Source organism: Sinohyriopsis cumingii, chromosome 6, assembly GCF_028554795.1.
Source record: "Sinohyriopsis cumingii isolate HCF-2022 chromosome 6, ASM2855479v2, whole genome shotgun sequence".
Taxonomy (NCBI): Eukaryota; Metazoa; Mollusca; class Bivalvia; order Unionida; family Unionidae; genus Sinohyriopsis; species Sinohyriopsis cumingii.
In genome coordinates, this window is record NC_142966.1 from 60,041,521 (window position 1) to 60,065,352 (window position 23,832).

The 23,832-nt window shown below is 34.6% G+C and overlaps 1 protein-coding gene across 5 annotated transcripts in view; it reads right to left on the reverse strand.

Annotated features, from left to right (window-relative positions):
* Window positions 1-23,832, reverse strand: part of LOC149797042 (serine/threonine-protein kinase Nek1-like) — a 138,095-nt gene that overhangs the window by 76,564 nt on the left and 37,699 nt on the right. For 4 of the 5 annotated variants that reach the window (XM_089961709.1, XM_089961710.1, XM_089961707.1 and 1 more), the window contains exons 17-24: window positions 23,156-23,197; window positions 20,842-20,922; window positions 18,410-18,472; window positions 14,092-14,242; window positions 13,390-13,519; window positions 12,871-12,979; window positions 9,599-9,644; window positions 3,355-3,410 (exon numbers count right to left, since the gene is read on the reverse strand). In XM_089961709.1, the coding sequence (XP_089817835.1) occupies window positions 3,355-3,410; window positions 9,599-9,644; window positions 12,871-12,979; window positions 13,390-13,519; window positions 14,092-14,242; window positions 18,410-18,472; window positions 20,842-20,922; window positions 23,156-23,197 (678 nt within the window). The remainder of the gene's footprint in view (window positions 1-3,354; window positions 3,411-9,598; window positions 9,645-12,870; window positions 12,980-13,389; window positions 13,520-14,091; window positions 14,243-18,409; window positions 18,473-20,841; window positions 20,923-23,155; window positions 23,198-23,832) is intronic. The other variant, XM_089961708.1, reaches the window with a different exon arrangement.

Below are 23,832 nucleotides of genomic sequence, written 5' to 3' on the forward strand. Positions count from 1 at the left end.
TAGTTCTAATGATTAATCCTAACAAACTGCACAGACCCAGATCCGCCAGCATATTATGCATCAGCAGATCTGGGTCTGTGCAGTTTGCAGTTGGACTTGACTTATGAAAAAGTATATATTTTATTTGCTTTTGTCATCTCACATAACAATTTTATTTCCTGCCTAGGTTCTAATGCTGCTTTCTGTTAAATGCAAATAACATTTTTCACTGATTATCAAATCTAAAAGGAAAAATGAAAGAACAAATATTCATGATTTCCTTATGGACTAAAATAGGACACTGGTTCAATAAACAAAGTGATACTTGATGCATTCTATTCATTAATGACATCTAATCAACACGAAGCATATATACCAATAAATTACTACTCCAAATCAATGAACAATGACTTTTAATAGAACACACAAGAAAACAGCTTAGATTTTAAACGCCATCTCAGAAAATGCAAATTTGATTTGGCCCTACCTTGTTAATCAAACATTAAGCATCCAGAGCTGTTGCTGCAAAGGCATATTGCAAAGTAGACTGAGTCAATGATGTTACTTTTTAGCTTATTATTAGGTGGTACAGAAGCAGGATACCAGTCCCAATTGACTGAATACTTTATTCTTAGATATTATGCCCCTGGTGAGCATTACTGAGGACTGTCATTTTTTTAAAATGTAAGATTATTCTGAACTTAAAACTCTGATTAACTATTTACACCCAGATTAATTTAAAAATTCATTGTAAAAAGATCATGCCATCCATAAAGTAGATCATTCAAGATTTTTTGAGATCCAAAGAACATCATATTGTATGTGTCTTTTATTTCTTCTAAATAAGACATAATATAAATTGGGGAGGGGGGCTGCTAATTATACTTTCTGCACCAGCTCAAAATATTTCTGACAATGAAATATAAGATTATTTGCCAAAATTCACCATCAGTAATCATGATACACACAAATTTTACACACAATCCAAACTCGTGTAGTAATTTCAAACTTCACACATTAAAAGGCAAGCACTCTTAAGAAGCAAAATACAGATCTCCTTTGTTATAAGATATAGTGTACATCAACACCATAATGTGTGTGCATTTACTGACCTTTTATTAAATATTAATAGTTGTTCTAAAATTGATTTCTTTCCTTGTGACATTATTGCATGACATTCAATCCAGTTTTTGTAATGGATCACATGCCTGGTTGACCTTGTCCAAAACTGTCCACAAACCTCAACATTGATTTTGCCATATGTATTTCTTGTGACGTGTATATAATGTTCTTTAATATTAATTGACTAGGAGTTCAATTGAATACTCGTCATTTAAAGATATGTGTAATCAGATTGTACAAAATGCTAAATTGTCAACACTGAATCAAAAACCTGTTCAACTTCAACTTTCAGTGGAATCCGTAACTGTTATTTACTGAATTACAGTATAGCATGAATAATTAAAATGTTGATGAACGTGCCTGGGGAGGGTAATGAGAACAAAATATCAGTCAAACATACAGTAATAATTCCACTTTATGTAAATTAAATACATATTTTCACTTCATATTATTTGCACATTGAATTTTGTCAAATAGTAATGTTTTAAAAAGGAAATAAAGACTAAGCATAAATAGTGCATTCTTTTAACTTGTATCATCGTACATTTAATGGTTTAATTTTGCCAATGGGTTTCCCTAACATCAAGAATCATATATTTATAAAGGGCATTATAATGAGGGAGATCTGTATTGATAGGAGTTATAGTGTTGCAGGTAAGAGAAAAATCTAAAAACTTGAAGTGAAAAATGGGAAGGTTACAAGGTATCAGTTTTAAATTAACACAGTTTTTCAACAGAAAACCTTAAACCTTGATAACAATAAAATCCAATGTTGACTTCAAAAGTTTAAAGGTCAACAAATTTGGTTTCATCAAGGTGTACAGTTTCATAAGAAAAATTATAAATACTCCTGCAGTTAAAAAAATATGGCATCAAGTTAACATTCAGAAAAGCTGAATTTTAACTAAAGATTAGAAATCAATCACAAAAAGTTACCCTTTCCCCAACAGTGTCACCTGAGATGCCAGACATCTTTACTTACATTAACTGGCTGACCCCTCTTTGCTTTGCCAGCACATTTCTGATCAGAAAGTTGTTTGCATATTAGGCACAGGATATAAATCAACCAAAGTTTAAAATGTAGCTGTTGATCAATATGAATGTTATGTGGATCTTAATCAACATGAATGTTATGTAGATCTTTATCAACACGAATTTTATGTAGATGTTGATGAATATGAATTTTATGTAGATCTTCATCAACATGAATGTTATGTAGATCTTTATCAACACGAATGTTATGTAGATGTTGATGAATATGAATTTCATGTAGATCTTTATCAACACGAATGTTATGTAGATGTTGATGAATATGAATTTCATGTAGATCTTTATCAACACGAATGTTATGTAGATGTTGATGAATATGAATTTTATGTAGATCTTCATCAACATGAATGTTATGTAGATCTTCATCAACATGAATGGTATGTAGATCTCTATCAACACGAATGTTATGTAGATGTTGATGAATATGAATATCAATATGGATTCCAATAAAAAAAACCTTCTAGTGATGATGTATGAGTATGCCAAGTTTCATCCACTAATCTCAAACACCTTTAAATCCACTAAACTCAAAAAAATTTAAATCCACTAATCTCAAACAATTTTAAATCCACTAATCTCAAGCACCTTTAAATCCACTAATCTCAAACACCTTTAAAGTATTTAAGTACAACAGAAAAGTGTGACAGATGGACAGAAGTGCACATACTATGTCCCATGCTTTCTTTTTAAACTGATGGAGTACAATAAAATTTTGGAAGAAATAAATTTGAGTCCAAAAGGTGAAAATGGACGTAAACAAACTGAAACAAATGTTGTTGAAATTGCCTGAAAATATAAACAGGTCATCAATATATGCACACAAATATGCAACCCAACTTTTTGTCATCTACATTGAAGAAAAAAAATTGTGTGGCATCTTGCTTAAATGATTCACCAGATGGATAGATGGACATGAAAAAATAAAGATGTCCCTGCTACAAAACCATTCTTACAAATCAAAAGAAGCAGCACTGACAAGACGGAACATGAATCTGACAAACATAATCATACCTGGACATGTCAGGGTCACAATTTTTTTCCATGTCATAATAATTTAAAGTATTTATCATTCCAACAGCAGGAGAATTTCTCTGACAATTATATGGTTCTCTTACTGGTTAAGAACTTATGAAATAAAAACTGTATGGGATATAAATATAAACAAAATATAAACTTTGTGCAGATGATACACAAAATACATACATGTTCATCTCTGTTTCTGTTGCTGATTCCTGAGGGAGGCCTCTGCTGACCTGCAGCTAGTGGTAGCAGAAGGAAAAAAAAAAGATTAATACAATAAATTTTGAGTTTAAAAGAATAATGGCAGTGAACACATTTTGGTAGTAAAGATGCATTGTTTGGACTATTAGTGTTTACTAAATTTTTACCATAATTTACACTGCCTGAACTAAAATCTCAAAATATTAAATTAAGTATGTTGTAGTGTCTGTTTGCTTGAATTTGTCTAATAGTAACAGCTGTCTTTAATTATATTATGTAAGATGAAATAACCCACAAGTACAGTCAATGACAAGCTTTCATTCTACAATCTAAGTTTCATTCCTGAATTCTAACTTAATCATATATTTTAAATTCACTGACAAACAATATTTCAAAAGAAAGCAAACTGCACAAATTGATCATATAAAGGTTAAATGTTTGCTGGAGCAAAAGGGAAGAATTTGATCCTAACACTTCCAAGCTAAGTTGCAATGTTTCTGGTACACATGACAAGATTTTGAGCTTGATGATTGCTGTGGCACATGCAAAGATTTCAATCTTGTGGGGTGCAGGCTACGTTTCAGTGTTTCATCAAGCACATGGGAAGAGTTTAAATTTGAGAGTTCCAAGCTATGTTCCAATATTTACTAGATCACAAATGGGAAGAATTTGTAGTTCCAAGCTCAGTTCCAGTGTTGAGCAAGAATTTGAACTTGAGGATTCTAAGCTATGTTCAAATGTTCACACAAATGAGAAGAATTAATGTTTCCATGCTTTGCTGTAATGTTTACTGGAGCACATGGCAAGAGTTTGAGATTGAGGATCCCAAAATATGTTCCACTGTTTGCTGGAGCACAAAAGGGGAACTTAAGTATTCCAAACTAGGTTCCCTTTATTGTGGGAGCACATGTGAAGAGTTCAAGCTTGTGTGTTCTGAGAGTTTCCTGAGTACTCAAGGAAATGTTTGAACTTGTAAAATTACATGTCATCATTATTCTAAAATTATAACTCGTATAACAGACTAATCAATCTTGAATTACCTACAAAATTAGAGTTGTATAAAAATGGAAAAACATGTACCATATACATTTGTGCAAAATTTGGGTCCAACTGCAAATAACACAGAACCTAATCTGCCAGCACAAAATACTTTGGAAGATCAGGATCTATGTTGTTTGCTCTAATAGTCATAACAAACTGCAAAGACAGATCTCTGGTGCAATATGCAATAGCAGATGTATGTCTATCTAGCTTGCAGCTGGATCATCAGACATGTACATGAATACAGATGTTATCCAATGAACAGGTGCAATTCCAGTATTTTAACAACCTGACATCACAGAAATTGCATGGATCTAACCATACTGAAACCAGTCTGATAATGAAAGAAACTGCATGCATATAACCATAATGAAACCAGTCTGATAATGAAAGAACTGCATGTATATAACCATACTGAAACCAGTCTGATAATATAAGAAACCAATTTTTCCTAGTAAAATGTTTCATTGAAAATACATACCCAATCATAATACCTTAGGAGAACTACCACTACCTAGCAAATCCAGACCTCCCAGATGGAATCAGACCACAATCAGTACTTCCAGTTCAGTACCCACGAATGTAGTTCTGGTCTATTTTTAGAACATTTTTTTCTCTCTCATTTTGGTGGTAATAGAATAGTTTTATTTATGCATTTTTGGTAGGGATTTAAAGGTAATTGTTTATTCTTGAGAATATGAGCTCAGGGTGTGGTCGTCCATGTGTATTTCGGCGACAGTGCAGAGTGAGTAATAATGCCTTGGTGATGAAGTGAAATCTGTGTTCTGTTTACATGCTGCTCTGTTGACAGTCCAGCATCTCAAAAAAGAGCAGGTCAACCTTTGACAAGAACTTTACTGTGAAGTCGTCTTTGAAAGCATTTTAGATTAACATATGATTTGTATTGATTGTCACACTGTGGAAAGGTCAGTACTGAGAAACAAATGCAGAGAACATATAGTAAAATTAATTGTGTTTTATGGCCAGATACTAGTTTTAGTTCAAGAGAGATAAAAGTTGTCTGCCAACCTATTTGGTGGTTGGGCAGAGTGATCCCCCTTACATATCAGACCTGGCGGCAACACATAAGGATATCTTAGTTATTACTGGAGAGGAAGGTATACTCACTATGGATGTAACTGCGGGGAGGCTGCGAGGATTGGGTAAATATTTTCAAAGAAACGTATTTTAAGAGGAAAGAATGGTTTCTTCTTTGAATACATTATCCAATCATAATACCTTAGGAGAATAAGTACGAGGTGGAGGGAGGTACATCCCCTTACCCTGGAGATAAAAACTCTGATCCCCTAAGGTATGAGAGACAGCTTCTAGTTAGCCAGACTGCAGAGGACTCCATCTGTCAGGGCATGGCTTCAAAAGGGAAATAATTTTCCCCCACAAATCCAGCAGTTGTGAAGCCACTTCTTAAGAAGCTGTCAGTCGACCTGGAAGTGTCACCTATTGAGCTGCAGATATAAGTCCAACCAGGTCGAATTGGGCCCTTTGGGATAAGAAAACTCAGAGATGAAAGCAAGAGAAATTGGACTCTGAACTCCAATCCACAGCCTAAATGATGTTGGTTAGAGAACATTTCCATTCAAATACTAGGCTGGTGGCAACTGTTCTAACCTCATGAGCTGAGATGCATAAAAAGTTCATTTGAGCAGGGTTATTCCCTGTATGCTGAGCAAATAACCCACTTGATCCAAGATGAGATAGTCAGATCTGATACATCATCTTGTCCTGATTTAAGAGGTAGAAAAAGGCATGATCTCCCTCAAAGTAACAGCTCTGTTCGATTAAGGTACCACTTCAAAAGATCTGACAGGGTCTTGTAAGTGGCCTTCAGTTGATGTGCCCAGGTGAGACAGGTTTCATGACAAAAGTCTGGTAACCCATGGAAGGGAGACAGTTCTTGACAATGATTGAGGACGTTGTCAGGAGTAAGACTGACCCATCTTGACAGAACTGCAGGTAATTGGGGTCTGCAGACAGAGCATGTATTTCACTAATTCTGCCTGTTGTTGCTACGGCCATCAGGAAGCAGGTCTTGTAGGAAAGGTACACCAGAGATGTATGTGCAGTTGGTTCAAAAGGGGTCTTGTTCAGCCAGGTTGATACCTAAGATAGGTTCCACCTGGGTCAGAGGGTTAACAGTCGTGTATACTCAAAGTTGCAAGTAGATCAGATAAAGTCCTTGTTTTGTCTGATATCTTTGCACCCATGATGATGAAAGGTGTCAGATATCAAGGAGCAATAGCCTTTGATTTTACTTGGAGCTGATTTTCTCTCTTTGAAGAGCCAGAGAAGGAAATTAGCTATCTGATGTATCGATGCCTTGAGAGGTAAGATATGTTCATTTGCGCACCACTGGGTGAAAATGTGCCATTTGCCCATATCCTTTTAGAGTGGAGGGCCAACGCACCTGAGCGATTCTCTCCATGACTGGTTGTGAAAACTGTTTAAGTCTGAGGGCCTGTTTGATATGGTTCAGACCTGCAGGTTCAGGAGCTCTGGGCAGGGATGAAACAACTGTCGTCATGGTCATTTGAGTAGATGAGGGAAGACCCAAATCTTCAGTGGGATTTCTGATTCAAGATTGATGAGGTCGTTCATCCATGACTTCTCCCATCAGAGTGGTGTGATGAGAATGAGGCAATAGACTGATTATGTTGCTTATCTGTATGACTTGGAATCAGAGGTGTTGGGGTTTGGTGTACGAGTTCAGGTTGGTCCAGTCCAACAATAGGGCATCCAGTGCCAAACTGTTGGGTCTGGGTCAGGAGAGACCAAGCATGGGGTTTTGGCATTCCCTATTGTCACAAATAGGCCCACCAATAGTTGATCCCATTGGGTACATGTCTGTGTGAGAACTGAGGGATGGAGAGACCATTCCTTCCATACTAGTTGATTGTTCTGTGATGAAGGGTCGGTCAGTGCATTCAGGAGTCCCAGGATATGGTGAACCTGTATGGCTTGTTGATGACAACACCACTTCAAAACATTCCACACCATGATGCAAAGGTCTGGGGACTTGGATCCTTGTTGTTGAAGATAAATCACCATTGTAGGATTAAGTACCTCCTTGCTGTTTGAGATAAGTCCCATGCCATGATGCAATGGTGTGGGGACTGGGGTCCTCCTTGTTGCTGGAGATAAATCTAGGATAATCCTTGTTGTTGAGATAAGTCAGCACTGTAGAGCTGTCAGATAGAATGAGAACTCATTTACCCTCTAAGTATTCTTGCCTACAAATGAAAGGCTTTCACAATGGTCGTCTACTCCAGAATTATTGATATGAAGATATTGTTCCTGGGGAGAGCTAAGGTATATTTTTTAATCCATGTAACCTGTCCATATGTCTGATGAATGAGAGGGAATTTGGCTGTTTGTTAGCAGGCACCAAGGAGGCAAGGTTGGGGTTGTTCCAAAAATAACAAGTCCTGTGGTGGTGACTTGGGTGTTGGCACTGTTCTGAGCGTGTCAATGTCTGGAGCTTCACGGTTAAAGGGTGAGTTGAATCATCTCCCTTGTTTCCATAAAGGTCCACGATGCAGAAGAAATCAGTATGCAGGCTAGTGATGCCTTTGGTCTGAGCTGTATGTTGTTTGCGCTTTGCCCATAGTTCTAATCTGTAAGATGAAACAGAGCAAAATGGATAAAGCTGTAGTCCTGCACCTGTTTTAGAATGCAATGTCTCTGCTGAACTAATTCATTAAAAGGGTGACCCAGAAATTAATAAGTCTAATAAGGTAAGGAAGTATACAGGTAAACTATAATGACAATACCACCTGTTTACAAACCTGTGTGCCTGTACATATGATGTTGCATAATGATGGTTACCTGGAAAAAGTGAAAGTAGACAACTTCAACGACCATGCTTACCTGTAGGGAGGTCAAGGGTGGCCTGTACAGGTAGAATCATTGAAGCAAGGTGTTCCAAGGCTAAAAATACCATGGTAAAAGAATTCACATTGGTATACAAAAAAGAATGGAATTATACATATATAAGGGGTTCTTCAGAGCATAAAGACATGCACACATGTAAATAATGTAGCCTGAACATATGGGCTGTATGTGAGTATCACTAAGTGTTCAATCAAAAGTTATGCAAAAAAACATGACTCAAGGGTCGCCTATAGAAACATGCATGCACAGGAGGTGATCAAATGAACCATATATAAAGCACTGGCCTGTACTTGTCCAACTAGAATGGCAGAAATACAGAAATGTACCAGAGTGTCTACATATCGCACAAAAAAACTTCACATAGAAGGGAATTAAGGCACTGTTATTGAGATGTACACATGGTAGGTGTGACAAGATCCATTATGAGGCAATACTTGTGGGGGAAAAAGGTCCAGAAACCACCAGTACAAGTAATTACACTAAAATGGCACCAGGACGTTATGAAAGCCTTGGATAAAAAACTCGCTAATATGTACCCATTTGCAAAGGAATTACACATATATTGGAGTTATATGAACACATATAAAATACGTATAGTGCAAACGGACTGTAAAGTTACTTAGGCTCCACGTGCAAGTACCAAAATGTGTGACAACGACAAATTGTAGCAACTTGTAAAGGCAGAACTTTGTTGTTGTAGAAAGAGAGAAAAAATTGGAAATATAGATGGAGTATACTTTCCTCCTTCAACTTTAGTGGCATATCTTCCAGGTTGCTTCTGGGTTTTGCAAGGTCTCTCGTGATGAGCAGAATAATCCAAGATATCCATATGCGTTGCCACCAAGTCTTATACGTAAGAGATCACTCTGTCCAACCACGAAATAGGTTGGCAGATAACTTTTAGCTCCCTTGAGCTAAAAGTAGTATCTGGGAGGGCTGTATTTGTGAGGTAGTGATAGTTCTCCTAAGGTAATATGATTGGGTAATGTATTTGAAGAAACCAGTCTGATAATATAAGATTTTTAAAAAACAGAACAGCCAGATTACTATATGATCACAGAACACGCTTGCTGTTATTGTTTTCTGTGTACGGGCAATACCTCAAAATATCAAAAAGGTAATACACTTTTCCAATAATGGCATATATTTCTAATCTCACTCTCTAGTGTTGAAAAATGTATTAAAGTTGTCTAGTGAAACAGACAGTAGGTTTAGATTAAAGTTCACACATTTATTTATATAATATGTAACAAATATTTCAAACATTTTCTCTTACCTGATTCTGGTCCCTTATTCTGTACTGGATTCTGTGGAGCTGGGGTCTAGAATTAAAAAAAAGAATTAACATTTGGTTGACACTGTACATGTCTGCAAGAAAAGGAAAAAGTAATCAACAAAACCAGAGTTATGATGAGTTTGACATGCCAATTCTATATAAGCTTGCTAGTTTAATCTGACACACCATTATTATTAATACACTTCATGCTGAAGTGTTACAACAATATCATTTTGCAGAAAAAACTGAAATTTGTAAGAACACACCATATTTATATCATAAGTTCCGCCCAACTACAAACTGCACTGATCCAGATCTGCTATTGCATAATGCAACTGCAGATTTGGGTCTATGCAGCTGGTTATGGGTAAACAGAAGAACAAATAATATCAATTCTAATCTGCCAGCACATTTATGCAATGACAGACAAGGTCTATGTTGTTTGCAGTTGTATCTGACTAATAAGCAATATATATAGTAAGTTTAATGTTCGTAAAATTATACAATCATTTCAAAAAAAGTTTATTTCAATAAAATTACAAAATGGAGGGACATAGCAAAATATTGGAAACAATCCAATTTTGTCATATCCTTAATCTGAGAATGTATTTAAGTGATATTTTCCAGAAAATTCTTAAATCAAAATGAGAATAAGTATAGCCCATACTAAAACAATCTTCTTAAGCTTTCCTATCAAATCTTTAATTTAATTATACTCCCCATTTCTAATTTTGTGACATGCTCTAATTTGAGTATCCTCCCCATTTCTAGTTTTATGTCATGCTTTAATTTGAGTATCCTCCCCATTTGTAATTTTGTGACATGCTTTAATTTGAGTATCCTCCCCATCTGTAATTTTGTGACATGCTTTAATACGAGTATCCTCCCCATCTGTAATTTTGTGACATGCTTTAATCTGAGTATCCTGCCCATTTCTAGTTTTATGTCATGCTTAAATTTGAGTATCCTCCCCATCTATAATTTTGTGACATGCTTTAATTTGAATATCCTCCCCATTTCTAGTTTTATGTCATGCTTAAGTTTGAGTATCCTCCTCATCTGTAGTTTTATGTCATGCTTAAATCTGAGTATCCTCCCCATCTGTAATTTTGTGACATGCTTTAATTTGAATATCCTCCCCATCTGTAATTTTGTGACATGCTTTAATTTGAATATCCTCCCCATCTGTAGTTTTATGTCATGCTTTAATTTATTGTAATCAGAATCATACTTCCACTTCTGTTGTTACAGTAGTCTACATGTCATCATGTTTCTTGACAACAAAATAATTTTTATTCAGTAATAAAACTTAAATGCAATGTGAATATGTTCATACTACTGAAAATATGTTACTTTTCTCTTGAACATTCCCCCATCCCAGACAATCACCCAAAACATTTATAATATCAATCCACCATACATAAGTGTCCCACCAACAAATTGTCTGCTTCCAGTGCTTGCACTGGCTGTGCTCTGATCACATGATACACACACAGTTCAACAACTGCTTGTCTTGTTGTATAGGAGATAATAAGGATGAAATATTTATTAGCTACTGTTTATTACGTCCAAATACAGAAATAATGTAGCCTATGTACACGAGTTAAAATTATGACTATGATGACTATTGTCTAATCAATGCAATCCTTGAAAGGTACTTATGTCCACCTAAATCTATTTGCCTGTCTGTCTGTATAATTAATGCATTCCTTAAAAAGGATATCTGTCTACCTAAACCTGTTTGTCAGTCGATATAATCAATGCATTTCTTAAAAAGTATATTTGCCTACCTAAATCTGTTTGTCTGTTGATATAATCAATGCATTCCTTAAAAAGTATAAATGTATGCCTAAGTCTGTTTGTCTGTCGATATAAACAGTGCATTCCTTAAAAAGTATTTATGTCTACCTAAATTTGTTTGTCTGTTGACATAATCAATGCATTTTTTAAAAGGTATATGTCTACCTAAATGTTTGTCTGTTTATACAATCAAATCATTCCTTAAAAAGGATATGTCTACCTAAATCTGTTTGTCAATATAATCAAATCATTTCTTAAAAAGGATATATGTCTACCTAAATCTGTTTGTCAATGTAATCAAATCATTTCTTAAAAAGGATATATGTCTACCTAAATCTGTTTGTCAATATAATCAAATCATTTCTTAAAAAGGATATATGTCTACCTAAATCTGTTTGTCAATGTAATCAAATCATTTCTTAAAAAGGATATATGTCTACCTAAATCTGTCTGTCTGTATAATGAATGCATTCTTTTAAAAGTATATGTCTATTTAAGTCTGTCAGGTGGGGGATGTTTTCAATGGAGTCAGAAACATTCCAGTTTGAAATGAAATCTCTTATCATCTCCATCAGATGGTCTTAAATATATATTTTAAAAAGTGGACACATTTTGAATAACAATATTTTAATTATGTAGCATTATCAGGGACCAGACTGTGTATAAGAAGGATTAGACTACATGCAAATTTTTCAAAATTCCTAGATATAATAATGTATTGAAAACTCATTTACATCATTATTGGTGTGGAAACCTTATTTGTCAGTAAGGGATAACAGTATATCAATTCCAACGTGGTCCACTCCCAAGACCATTGGAATTTGAAATGAATAATTCTAAGGCAATTCACTCAGCTATAAGAACTTACATTTACACTCAAGGAAGGAGGTGGATGATTGTACTCTTAATGTGTTCACAGATATTTAGCAGAGTGTATAAATTTTCAACTCTTTTAGTAAAAATGAGATTTGTGTTTGGAAAACATTTATTCCTCATTGCAAGTCAGAACATTTAAAAAATGTTTAAAAACTGAAAAACCTTTTAACAAAAATCAAATCAGATCATCTACATATTGATATAAATACACTAGCAAAATTTAATTTGTGAGTGTTGAGTGTTTATTGCCCAATGTTCATAATAAGCTTCCATGGACAGACAGAAGCAGATATATGGAAGGATAGATGGATGGATGGATGGATAAACATGACCAAATCAGAAGCATTAAATAAAATTTTATAAATTCAAGTATGAGATATTATTTATAAAAAAGAACTCACAAAGTTAAATTGCCGTTGAAAGTAGGTCACTATTTCTTTCCTAGTTCTGATAATGTAATGTCTTAAGAGATAAAAAGTAAAGCAAATATTTTTGATCACACAGGAAGGGTACAGTTTAAACAAAATAGTATAATAATGTTAGGGGATTGCTTTAAGAGTCTTTTTTGTTTGGGGGTGGGGTGTAGACTAACTGACCCCATGTATTGCAGCATGTCCTCGTTGCTTGTTCTGAGCTGCTTCTTTTTTCCTTTGTACAAATTCCTCAACAAGTCTCGCTCTCTCTGCTGCCTGCTGACCCAAAAACCTGATAAAAAATTTGATTTCAAGAACTAATATACCCTCATTCCTTTGCCACAAACAACACTTATACTAATCAAATCTGGTACAAAACAAAGGTTTGTCTTTAATACTGTTTATTTCAATAAACACTGAGCTATAAATACATTCTAATACATATCCCAACCTTAAATATGTTTAATTCATTCAGGAAATTTAACTTCTTCACATTGATACTGAGAGAAACTAAATATTTCACATGAAATCCTTGAGTAAAAAAAAATCACTCTTAACTATACGAATACTCAGATAAACATTATAATGGTCTTTTCCAAAAACAAGGTCATAATCAACAAAAGCAATCAAAAGACCTTTCACATGGCTAATCAAGTTACCAAATATAATTTTCAAAGTTAGAATACCCAAACAAAGTTTTACCTGTCCTTTTCTGCTTGTTTTATTGCAAGTGGGGTTGCATCTGGCACTCTAGGGGCCTGTCTCCATACAGGGTTAGGTTGTGGGGCTTGGGGCAGTGGTCGGGGAGCTGCCATGTACACTGCTGGGGAAACTGTTTCAGAAAAACACATCCATGATTTAACACCTTTGGGACAAGGTGATAGTGTTATTTTAATATTTCAATCCATGTAACATAAGACCACTATGACAATTACAAAATCTATCAGATATCTTTAAGTCCAGCTTTCAATGGTCCTGCATTTCTTCTTTCATTTATATATATAAAACTATAATGTCTGAAATTATCTTATGTCTGAAGTATACATTTTAGTGTACTTAAAATTCTTGTGAATATTAAGCACTTCTGACTTGTTGCATGATGTTAAGATAATTTTTGCCATCAAAGTCAATGATTTTTTTATGTGTGTTAAAAAATATATAAATCTTTAACTTTGAGACATTAATCAGAAAACTTTTAAGCTCTCTTTGGCATTAATTACAGTTTTGCATTCGAATGAGGATCAAAGTCAGTAAACAGAAATAAGACAGGCAATCTTCATCCTTGTCAATCTGTGCAAAAGGAAGTGCAATATAGACAGGAAAGTGGTATAATGAGGAAGTGCAATATAGACAGGAAGGTGGTATAATGAGATGGCCCATTACCCTGATTAGTCTACCATTTACCTTGCGGTGGAGGACCGCCCTCCTGCCTTTTGCGTTCCTGTAGCTTGTCAAGGTACTCATGATAATGTTCATAACGTCCTTTATCATCAGACACAGGCCTTTTGTCAGGAGCATGATTGTAGAATGGTGCTGGTGGTTGCTGAACCTGAGGCTGCAATGTTGACAACAAATATTTTAATAACATGCTGCTAATGGTTACAGACCTCCATATCTGAATTCTCATAATGTTTTACCATGCAAATAAGAATTATAACAAGTATAAAAGCAGCCCAAGTGAATCTGAGATTGCTCATATGACAGACACCTGCCTAACAGCCTAATGAAAGAGAAGTGGACTAAGATATCTGGATTAGTAGGATGCTTTCAGTGAAAAGTTTTTCCAATACCTTTAATTGCATATGTTCTTAAAAGAACCATTTCAAGGTTTCTCTATTTTTGGCATCTTCATCCATATTGTGTCACATCCACATCATTATCCCAAGTTTGTATGTTCTTAGTAATGGTGACCATATATGATGACTGATTGGCATCATTAGAATAAATTTGAAAGGACTTCATGCCAGGATAATGACATCCAGTTTTGGTTGCAATTGGTTTAGTGGCTTCTTTAGAAGTTGAAAAAAGCAATAGTTAATGGACACACTGGAAAAATGCATGCTGATTGGTACTTGGTTGGTTTTAAAGTCACTTTCAGTACCATATTTGACTATATCATGCAGAAGAAATGGGAGCTAAGTGTTTTCCTACAAGCTGATCTAGGCAGGCCTGGCTGGGTTTCAAACCTAAAACCATTAGATTATGAGTTCTATGCTCATAAATTCATTTGGCCTTACAACCATAGGAAAAAAACACATTAAAAAAATACTCTTAGTCTCATACCTAACAATTCTTAAAATGTGTATGATCCTTTAACTTGTCCTATATAAATTGATCAGAGAGAGAAATGACATTATTAAAATCTGGGAAAATGGTCACAGAGGACAATGCTTAAAATACAAAAGTCACTAAAGGTCAAGATTATGAATCTATCAATATGATGATCAATATACAATCTGATCAGTAAAACTAATCACAAATAGGTATGTATGTATGTGCATATATGTATGTGTGTGTGTGTGTGTGTGTGTGTGCACAAATATGTTTAGAAAATTTGATGCTTTAAGGTGTGTAATTAGTAATAAAAGCTGTTTTCAAACATTGCATTGCATGTACTGATTTGTACTGTACAGCATTCTTATGATATATGTACACTATTCACTTCAGGTAATGTCAAAGTGCCTGAATAAAGATGAAAGCACCTTTATGAACTGTCATGCTCTGATAAAATGCCAAGATACAAAGAATGGTATAGAAGTGAGTCATAATTGATTAGTCAGCACATATGTTAATTTAGTCACTGTTGCTGCTTTTGTTGTTGTGGGCTTAATGCCATATTTCAACACATGCTTGGATATACATAGTAGCCAGAAAATCTAATAGAGGAACCCTGGAAAACCCCATGAGGACCCACTGACCCAAGGGAAGCTATAGGCAAGCTTTCATATACCATGTTGTCTGAGTCCGAGACTTGTACCCATGGAGACAGAAGTGAGCTGTCAGTGATCTGTAAAGGCAAGCACCTTAGACCACTGGGCCACCCAGGGCCTTCAATGGTGGCTATGATCTTTGTCTATAAAGATAGCATGTAGGACTGTTAAACCTGCATTTAAAAATAATACTGTTGAAGCATCTCTGAGTACTGTATTTAGGCTGCAAATGTCCAGGACCTGTGAGTGATTTGGATTTTTAATGTGATGTTTAGCACCGAGGCATCATGCTGCAGACATGTAGCATGATGTTCCACCCAGTTGCATTACCCAAGCCAACCAGTCCTAACACTAACCTCTTGATTCTGAGCACCAAGCAAGGCACTGCTAGTACCATTTTTATAAGTCTTTGTCATGATTAGGTGGGTGTTCAAACCCATGACCTCCTGCACTTAGGCCACTGAAACGGTCAACATCCAGTGTTGCACCATGGCTCTGTACTGCAGAGGTGTCACATAAGCAGAAGATACTGCATTTATATAAGAATACTTTTCACAGTTAGGAAGATAGCAAAAGTAACAGGTATATTCTGTTCTAAGATCCAACATTTTTAAAAAGAACTGGTGAACATGATTACAGTGAAAATCTGAATCACAGTGGGTGGTCAAAAATTTGTGGAAAAAGAAACAATTCTGTTCTTTGTCATGGAGTCCACAAGATCCAAAGGCACACTTTGGCTGATCTAACTTTTGAATAATACAATTACAACACCAGTACATATTCTTGGACTTTGTCAGGAGAAAATTAAAAAGCTAGGTATATAAAACAGAGCAGTCCAATCACTAACAAAATTACTACTGTTGTGACAGATGAAACTGGATTTTTGAGAAAAACTGGACTCTTGAAACTGGTCCAATATTCTTTATTAATTGCAACATGTACAAAGAAGAAATCAAACTCTCAAGGAAGGTAACCGCTAAATAATTACTTCCTCTCATGATTATAATTTAAGTTATAAACAGCTTATCTGAAGAATCAAATATACAAAATGCTTTTTAACAGAAAAAAACTATTTTTAAAGTCTGACTCTACATCCCCGTTTGATTATACCCCCCTACCGATTTCAAAAACGAGTAAGTTTGATGTGATAAAAAGTGCACAGAACTAAGTCAATTGAATCACTGATTTATAATTTCTAACCTGACTGTGACCAGAATGGCACTAATGCTGGCATCCCCTGCACCATTTCATGCTTAACGGACTTTCCATACTAATACGGTGCCATATTGCGTACACTATTGGCTAGTTTATTTCCATCAGACAACATAATGACGTAGTTCATCCTGTTTGGCAAATGCTGAATAACTGCATAAATTACATAAAGTTGAGAGTTTGGAATTATATCCCTCTGCATACATGAACATAGAAATTAAACCGCTTGTTAGATACACATGAAAAGCGTAGTTGTCATTTTCCTTTACTTGATTCAACATTGTAAATATCGGAAGCTGACGACTTATGTATGTACATCTGTAGTCATGATACACCCCTTTGTTGAAAATGGACTTGTCCAGAAACTGGAAATGGATCCGAGCATGTCCATCTATTGCACTGAAAACTTCCGTTAAGCATGAAACGCGCATAAGATGATGGTGTTAGGGCCACTCTACTCAGACTCAGGTTAGAAACTATAAATCAATGAATGAATTGACTAAGTTCCTTGCACTTTTTATCACATTAAAGGTTTCCATTATTTAAATTGGTAGGAGGGTAAAAACAAATGGGTTTGTATTATCAGACTATAGTAACAGACAGTAGACAGCATGCCATAGGTTTTGGAGGGAAAATACAATTTGATTAAAACTGAGACCTCTAATTTAATGGAGATCACATGAACAACAACACAAAATCATGTTCAGCTGACCTTTTGATTTCCCAGTCAAATTTAAGCTTTTATATATATGAAAGTGAAAAGCTTCATCTGGAACATAAGGTTTTTTAATGACAAGTCTCCCACACATAAATTGTAATGCCATATCTTATAGGTTACTAAAAATTAACTTGAAATTTATTTTGATTGGAAGAGAATGAACATTTATTGGTGTTTGTCAGCTCTATTTATTATGAGTAGATCTCAATTTTGACTGAGGGATAATAACTCCAAGCCTAACCTTTTTAACTTACAATAATGCACTGTACATACAAACTTGTTGCCCTAAATTGGGAGCCAACTCCTATATGAAGAGATTAAATTACCTTGAGATAATAGTGGCAAGTGAGGAAGACATTTGGATTATCATAGCAAGTATAATTTCAAAATGACTTCTAACAATTATAAGTTAACAAGGAAATGCAGCAAATTCCTGAAAATTCAAAACAAATTTTTATAGTTTACCATAATCATTTTTCTCTTATTATACAAATTAAATCTTCATCAATAATGGTCTCAATTAGTATATCATATGATGCTTACACAAAAATAAAGATTTCTTTCAATTAACTATTTTGAATGGGTACCAATTTTTGGGGATAATGTGGTTCCACAGTTCGAAATAGCCAATTAAATATCATCTTGCTGTGCCAAGAAAAGGACCCTTTATCCAAACCATGAATTTAAATACAGGAATAAACTTTGAAAATGTATACCCCCCCCAAAAAATATATTCACAGTATCCTCTTGGAATGATGGTAAGAGCTTATATACATACACACATGTATGTATATATATATATATATATATATATATATATATATATATATATATTATGAGCAGGTGAAAGAAATTTTTTAACCTTTGGTGGCTGCCATCTGACTTGTTCCCCCTGATCATTGTTTACCTCTTGTTTCTTTTCTTTCTGCAAATTGCAATTGACATACATGAATAGTAGGTATGTTACGTAAATTTCTTTGTGTTTCTTTCTGTTTAAAATGTTTCAACCAAAGAATATTTTATCCATGAATTATATGATGGAGCATACTAATGAATTCTTTCATTTGTCCATAGGAAACAAAATGTTTTCATTTCACTGCTTCTGCAAGAATACTGATTAACTTGTGATTCATCTGTAAAATTCTACCTGAGGCATTCAAACTAACTCTTATTGACTTCTAATTCATATGTAAAATTCTACTTATGGCATTGAAACTAACACTGATTGACCTGTGATTCACCTGTAAAAGTCAACCCATGGCATTTAAATTAACATTGGCTTGTGATTTACCTGTAAAATCAAATCCAGGTATTGAAATTAACACTGACTGACTTGTGATTCATCCGTAAAATTATAATCATGGAAATGAAATTAACACTGACTTGTGATTCATCTCTAAAATTATACTCAAGGAATGGAAATTAACACTGACGTGTTATTCATCTCTAAAATTCGACCCATAGCATTGAAATTATGGTGTGTTGAGTAAAAAAAATTCATATTTAAGTATTTCATTTGAAAAGAACTAAAATAAAAGTTGTTGAACTATGCCGAGATAATGACACTGAAGCGGAGTAGACTTTTGGGTATGGGGGCAGGGTTAGGGATGCAGTTATCTTAATACCAGTAAATTAATGATTACTAGTGTTTGTTTCTAAATTGAAGTACTTTTCATGGATTAGTGAGTGTTTCCAAGTATTTTTACAGTATTTTTTTGAGCTAACCACAAATTTAAGCACTTTTCAAGGTAAACACCAAAAATTCAATCACTTTTCTAGGTTACCATCTCAAGTGAAGCACTTTTCTTGATTGCCTGAATTGTGTAAAATGGTAAAAACATACAAATGCTGAGTTATTAACCAAACAAAAATACAGCTATATACACAAACAAAATTGTAAATAATAATAACAAGGAAAGACTCTTGGTGATCAAAGAGACTTGAGTTGCTATAAATCATACTAATAAGAAATAGCTGCTAAACATAACAGATTTCCAAAAGTTTGTTGATAAAATCTTGTTTAAGATACTATACTACTGCATTCCCATCATGAACAAATATTGCACCATTTTTATCAAACATCTCAAATCATCTGTAACTTGTTATAATAGTAATCAAAATGTAAAATACTGCAGACCTTAGAACTGTAACAGACAGTGAACAGATTCTTGTCTAATTAATCCACAACCAGTAGGTTGCTGTTCCAATCCTTCACAGACCCTTGGTTATCTGTCACAGAAAGTCACTGGGCAAAGTGGTTTACATCCACTGCCTTGGAACCAGATGATCTTTTATGTGCTGATGTGCCACTGAAGACCAATCAAACAAACATTCTGATAAACTGCTCCTGGCCAAAATCACCCAACACCCCCTCCATGATTGTTCACAAATAAAACAAGATACAAATAAGTCCAAAATATTTCAAGCAAAACACATTATGATATTTTATACAGCACTTTCTTGAGCTTTCAGGGCCCATTGGTTCATTTTTATAGGGTCCATTTTATTTTTGGTGGAGGGCTTGCGTACTGTTGCATATTTTACTATAAACTTAATATTAGCTAATCACATCGCCACATTTACAAATATTTACGCTAAATTAATTTAACGTACTGCAATATTTTACACATTTTTATTGATGACAATAAATTACTTTCAGATGTTTTAGTTTAATATAAGAATATATATAGATAAGAATTTAAATAACTTAAAGATTACATATAAATCTATAACTGGTGTTTTCCTTTAAAATGCTGAACACATGGGCCAAAATAAATAAAGCTTTTTAATTCCGAGTTTTGTGAAATGTTGTATTCGGGGTTATAGACGGTATAATTGTTCTATTTTGTTGTGTATTCTTACACTTCATAGCCAAGCTATTGCTCATGGTACTATATCAGCTGCTGAAGCTCTACTCACACCGTTATAATTTGTTTCAATTCGGTCTTTTCCTGAAGCCGTTAAATACATCTAGATGCATTTTATCAGACCAATCATTATTATCAACTTCATTGCCATAATTATCCAACACAATTTCCTAACTTATGACTCTATGAAAACACAAGATAATCTTGAATAATGAGAATCTTTTTGTGTGGACTGAGTGAGAAAGTCATTTGTTTTATTTGCTGGACATACATAATAGTCATGATACAGACCACAAAATCAGACATATTATAAATGATATCTCTTTTTTATGCATGCTGTGTTTATGTGTGCCATTTCAAATCTGACTGTTCAACAAGGTGTGATGGTGCAGCTGGTGGAAAATCCTGACATTTAGATTGTTGATACCCTTAATTCACTTTCATCTGACCCTAGGGAATCCACAATCCCCTTCCAGTTCTCCTCTCGGCTTTTGTTTATCCTAGCAACCTGAAATTGGGAAATAATAGGTCAGTAGCAAGTAAAACATGCTAAACACTGTACATATCAGTCAAATAGATGTTGCTATAATCATTTGACCCATATGAGGTTGATTATTATTGCCATGCCAGCTAAGACTGCAATAAGATGATGTATTGTGTTGCATACTTTAAACAAGCATTGATACACACAGACAACTTAATGTAAATAACATGATTTGTTTACTGTCAATTTGGCATTTGTCTCTCTCTGATGCAGAGACAACACAACACCCTCCTACAGCAGTGACAGTACACTAAACTCCTAAGGTCTATATAAAAAACTTGGTAAGATAAACTTAATTGTGAGTTGTACTGGGATATCTAATGCATTGCTTCTAATCATTTTAGTAAACATCACACTCCAAAGCAAGCAGTATGCCTCCATTTGGCAGCACTGGTCAGTATAAATACACACAGACTCTTCAGTTATTTTCAACTTAGGTACAAGTTGCTTGTTCTGAAAAACTGTGGACTTCATTAAAATTAAACAAAGCAACAGGTAGCAAGACTGTTCTAACTTAACTTTTTTTCTCCAGTAGCAAAATGGCTTGCCTAAATACAAAAGTGTAACCTGGTGGGGTGGGGTGCATCTTTCTTATCACATTTTTGGGCAGCACACATTTTCAACGAGACTTTTACCAAGAACCAGTACAGAATACACAATATATGTAAGAGATTTGCTATTTACATATGTATTGAGAACCCTACTTTATCATTCAGTGTGTATGAAATATACAATTTATTGAGAGCTGTGACTTGATCACTGTGTCTATGAAATACACAATGCTGAACAGTTGTTTAGTGAGGATCGTCTAGAATTACAAAATTCATGTGTGACAAAAGACAGCTACTGCTATAACAAAAGAATGACAATAACTAATCCGTACTGATTGAATAATCCCAATTTGAACAAAAAATATTTTCATTTACTGATAAGATCAGTTACCAATATACAAAAAACCCAAGTACATTCATGAAAATCAGTTCAATGGTTATTGGCATCCAAAGAAAGGGTCAGTTTCCATTACTTCACATATGCCTATTTTTTATGCTTAAAACTGTGCACTAAAAACTGCACCATCACATACTTCTGGTACAGACTTACATATGACTTGTATATGTAATAGTTTGTATGCACCACCAAACAGACATGTAATTGATTGTAAGTATCTACCAAACAGACATGTAATTGATTGTAAGTATCTACCAAACAGACATGTAATAGTTTGTATGCAGCTACCAAACAGACATGTAATAGCTTGTATGCACCACCAAACAGACGTGTAATAGTTTGTATGCGGCTACCAAACAGACATGTAATAGCTTGTATGCAGCTACCAAACAGACATGTAATAGTTTGTATGCAGCTACCAAACAGACATGTAATAGTTTGTATGCAGCTACCAAACAGACATATAATAGTTTGCATGCAGCTACCAAACAGACACATAATAGATAAAAAATCTTCAAAACAGTCATGTAACAAACTGTTGGCATCTACCAGACAGACATGTAACAGGTTGTAAGCATCTATCAAACATACATGTAATCAATTATAATTGTCTTCAAAACAGACATGTAATAGGTTCTCAGCATCTGTCAAGCAGAGATTGTTTCCCAATCTTTTTTGGCTGCAACTCTAAAAAAAATCCTCCAGAATGTCTTTGTGACCCAGATTTGGGTCGTGACCTGGGGATGGGAAACATTAGAGTAAAGAATAATTTCTCAGAAAGTTAAGTCTAAAAGGTACATACAATATATCAAGCTATCAAATGATGAGAAAAAAAGAAATTCAAACTGCAAATTGATTTATCAAATATACAACATTAAGGTTTTCTCAGCTATTAGTCTGAAATGTACAGAAATGACTTCTGTTTGATTGGTTTTTATAAATTAAAAAGGAATTATTCTACGAAATATTTTGTATCACTGCAATTACAAAATAACCTCTCCATGCATCAACAACAAAATAATATCCTTATCACACCCAGATTTGGTCAGTCCTTCTCATTTTGAAACAATTACTTTTATCTTTGAAATCAGACAAATTAAAACTCAAATGAGACCACTTTTTCCAGCCTCATCTGTGGTCTTGATAAGAGGTGTTGCTGCACTGGAAACTAAATGCTGAATATCCTATGTAGAACATAACTACGTCATGTTAATAAAGGAGACAAGTAACTGTTAGTCATGAGTCATACCTTTTGCTTTTCAATCAACTCTTTATGTCTTTTCTCACATTCCTGAAAATACAAATTCTGATTTGAGGAAAGCCTTTTCCCTCCACTGCATTAATATCATAGTGCCCTTTGCTTTTAAATTTCAGAATCAAAATTTAAGAAATAATATATTTCAGTAAATTTAAAGTAACTGGGGCTGATAGAGAAGAGACAAATCACAAGAACTGGTTTTCACTTTCTTTAACATTTAGTTGGTATGGAGCAATCTTGACTGCCACAGTATGGCAATTCCTAGGGATTACACCTGAAACTATGACTGCCACAGTATGGCAATTCCTAGGGAATACACCTGGAACTATGACTGCCACAGTATGACAATTCTTAGGGAATACACCTGGAACTATCAGAGTGATATTTCACAAACATTGTGTTAGAAAATCACGAGATTGTTATGACCAAACTAGCATTTCACAAAATGTCATAACTTATGAATGGATTTCCATTTGGAATTTATCTTCATGAGTGACCCATCCACTCATAACTCCCCTAATTCACTCACAAACTTAAAGAAAAGAATGGCAGCTAGATAACCCCTTGAGGCTTAAATGGCTTTCAACTGCACAATACCAATTGACCTCATCCATAATTTTTATAAATAATTTGATGGAGATCAATAAATTTGTCATTGAAATATGAGA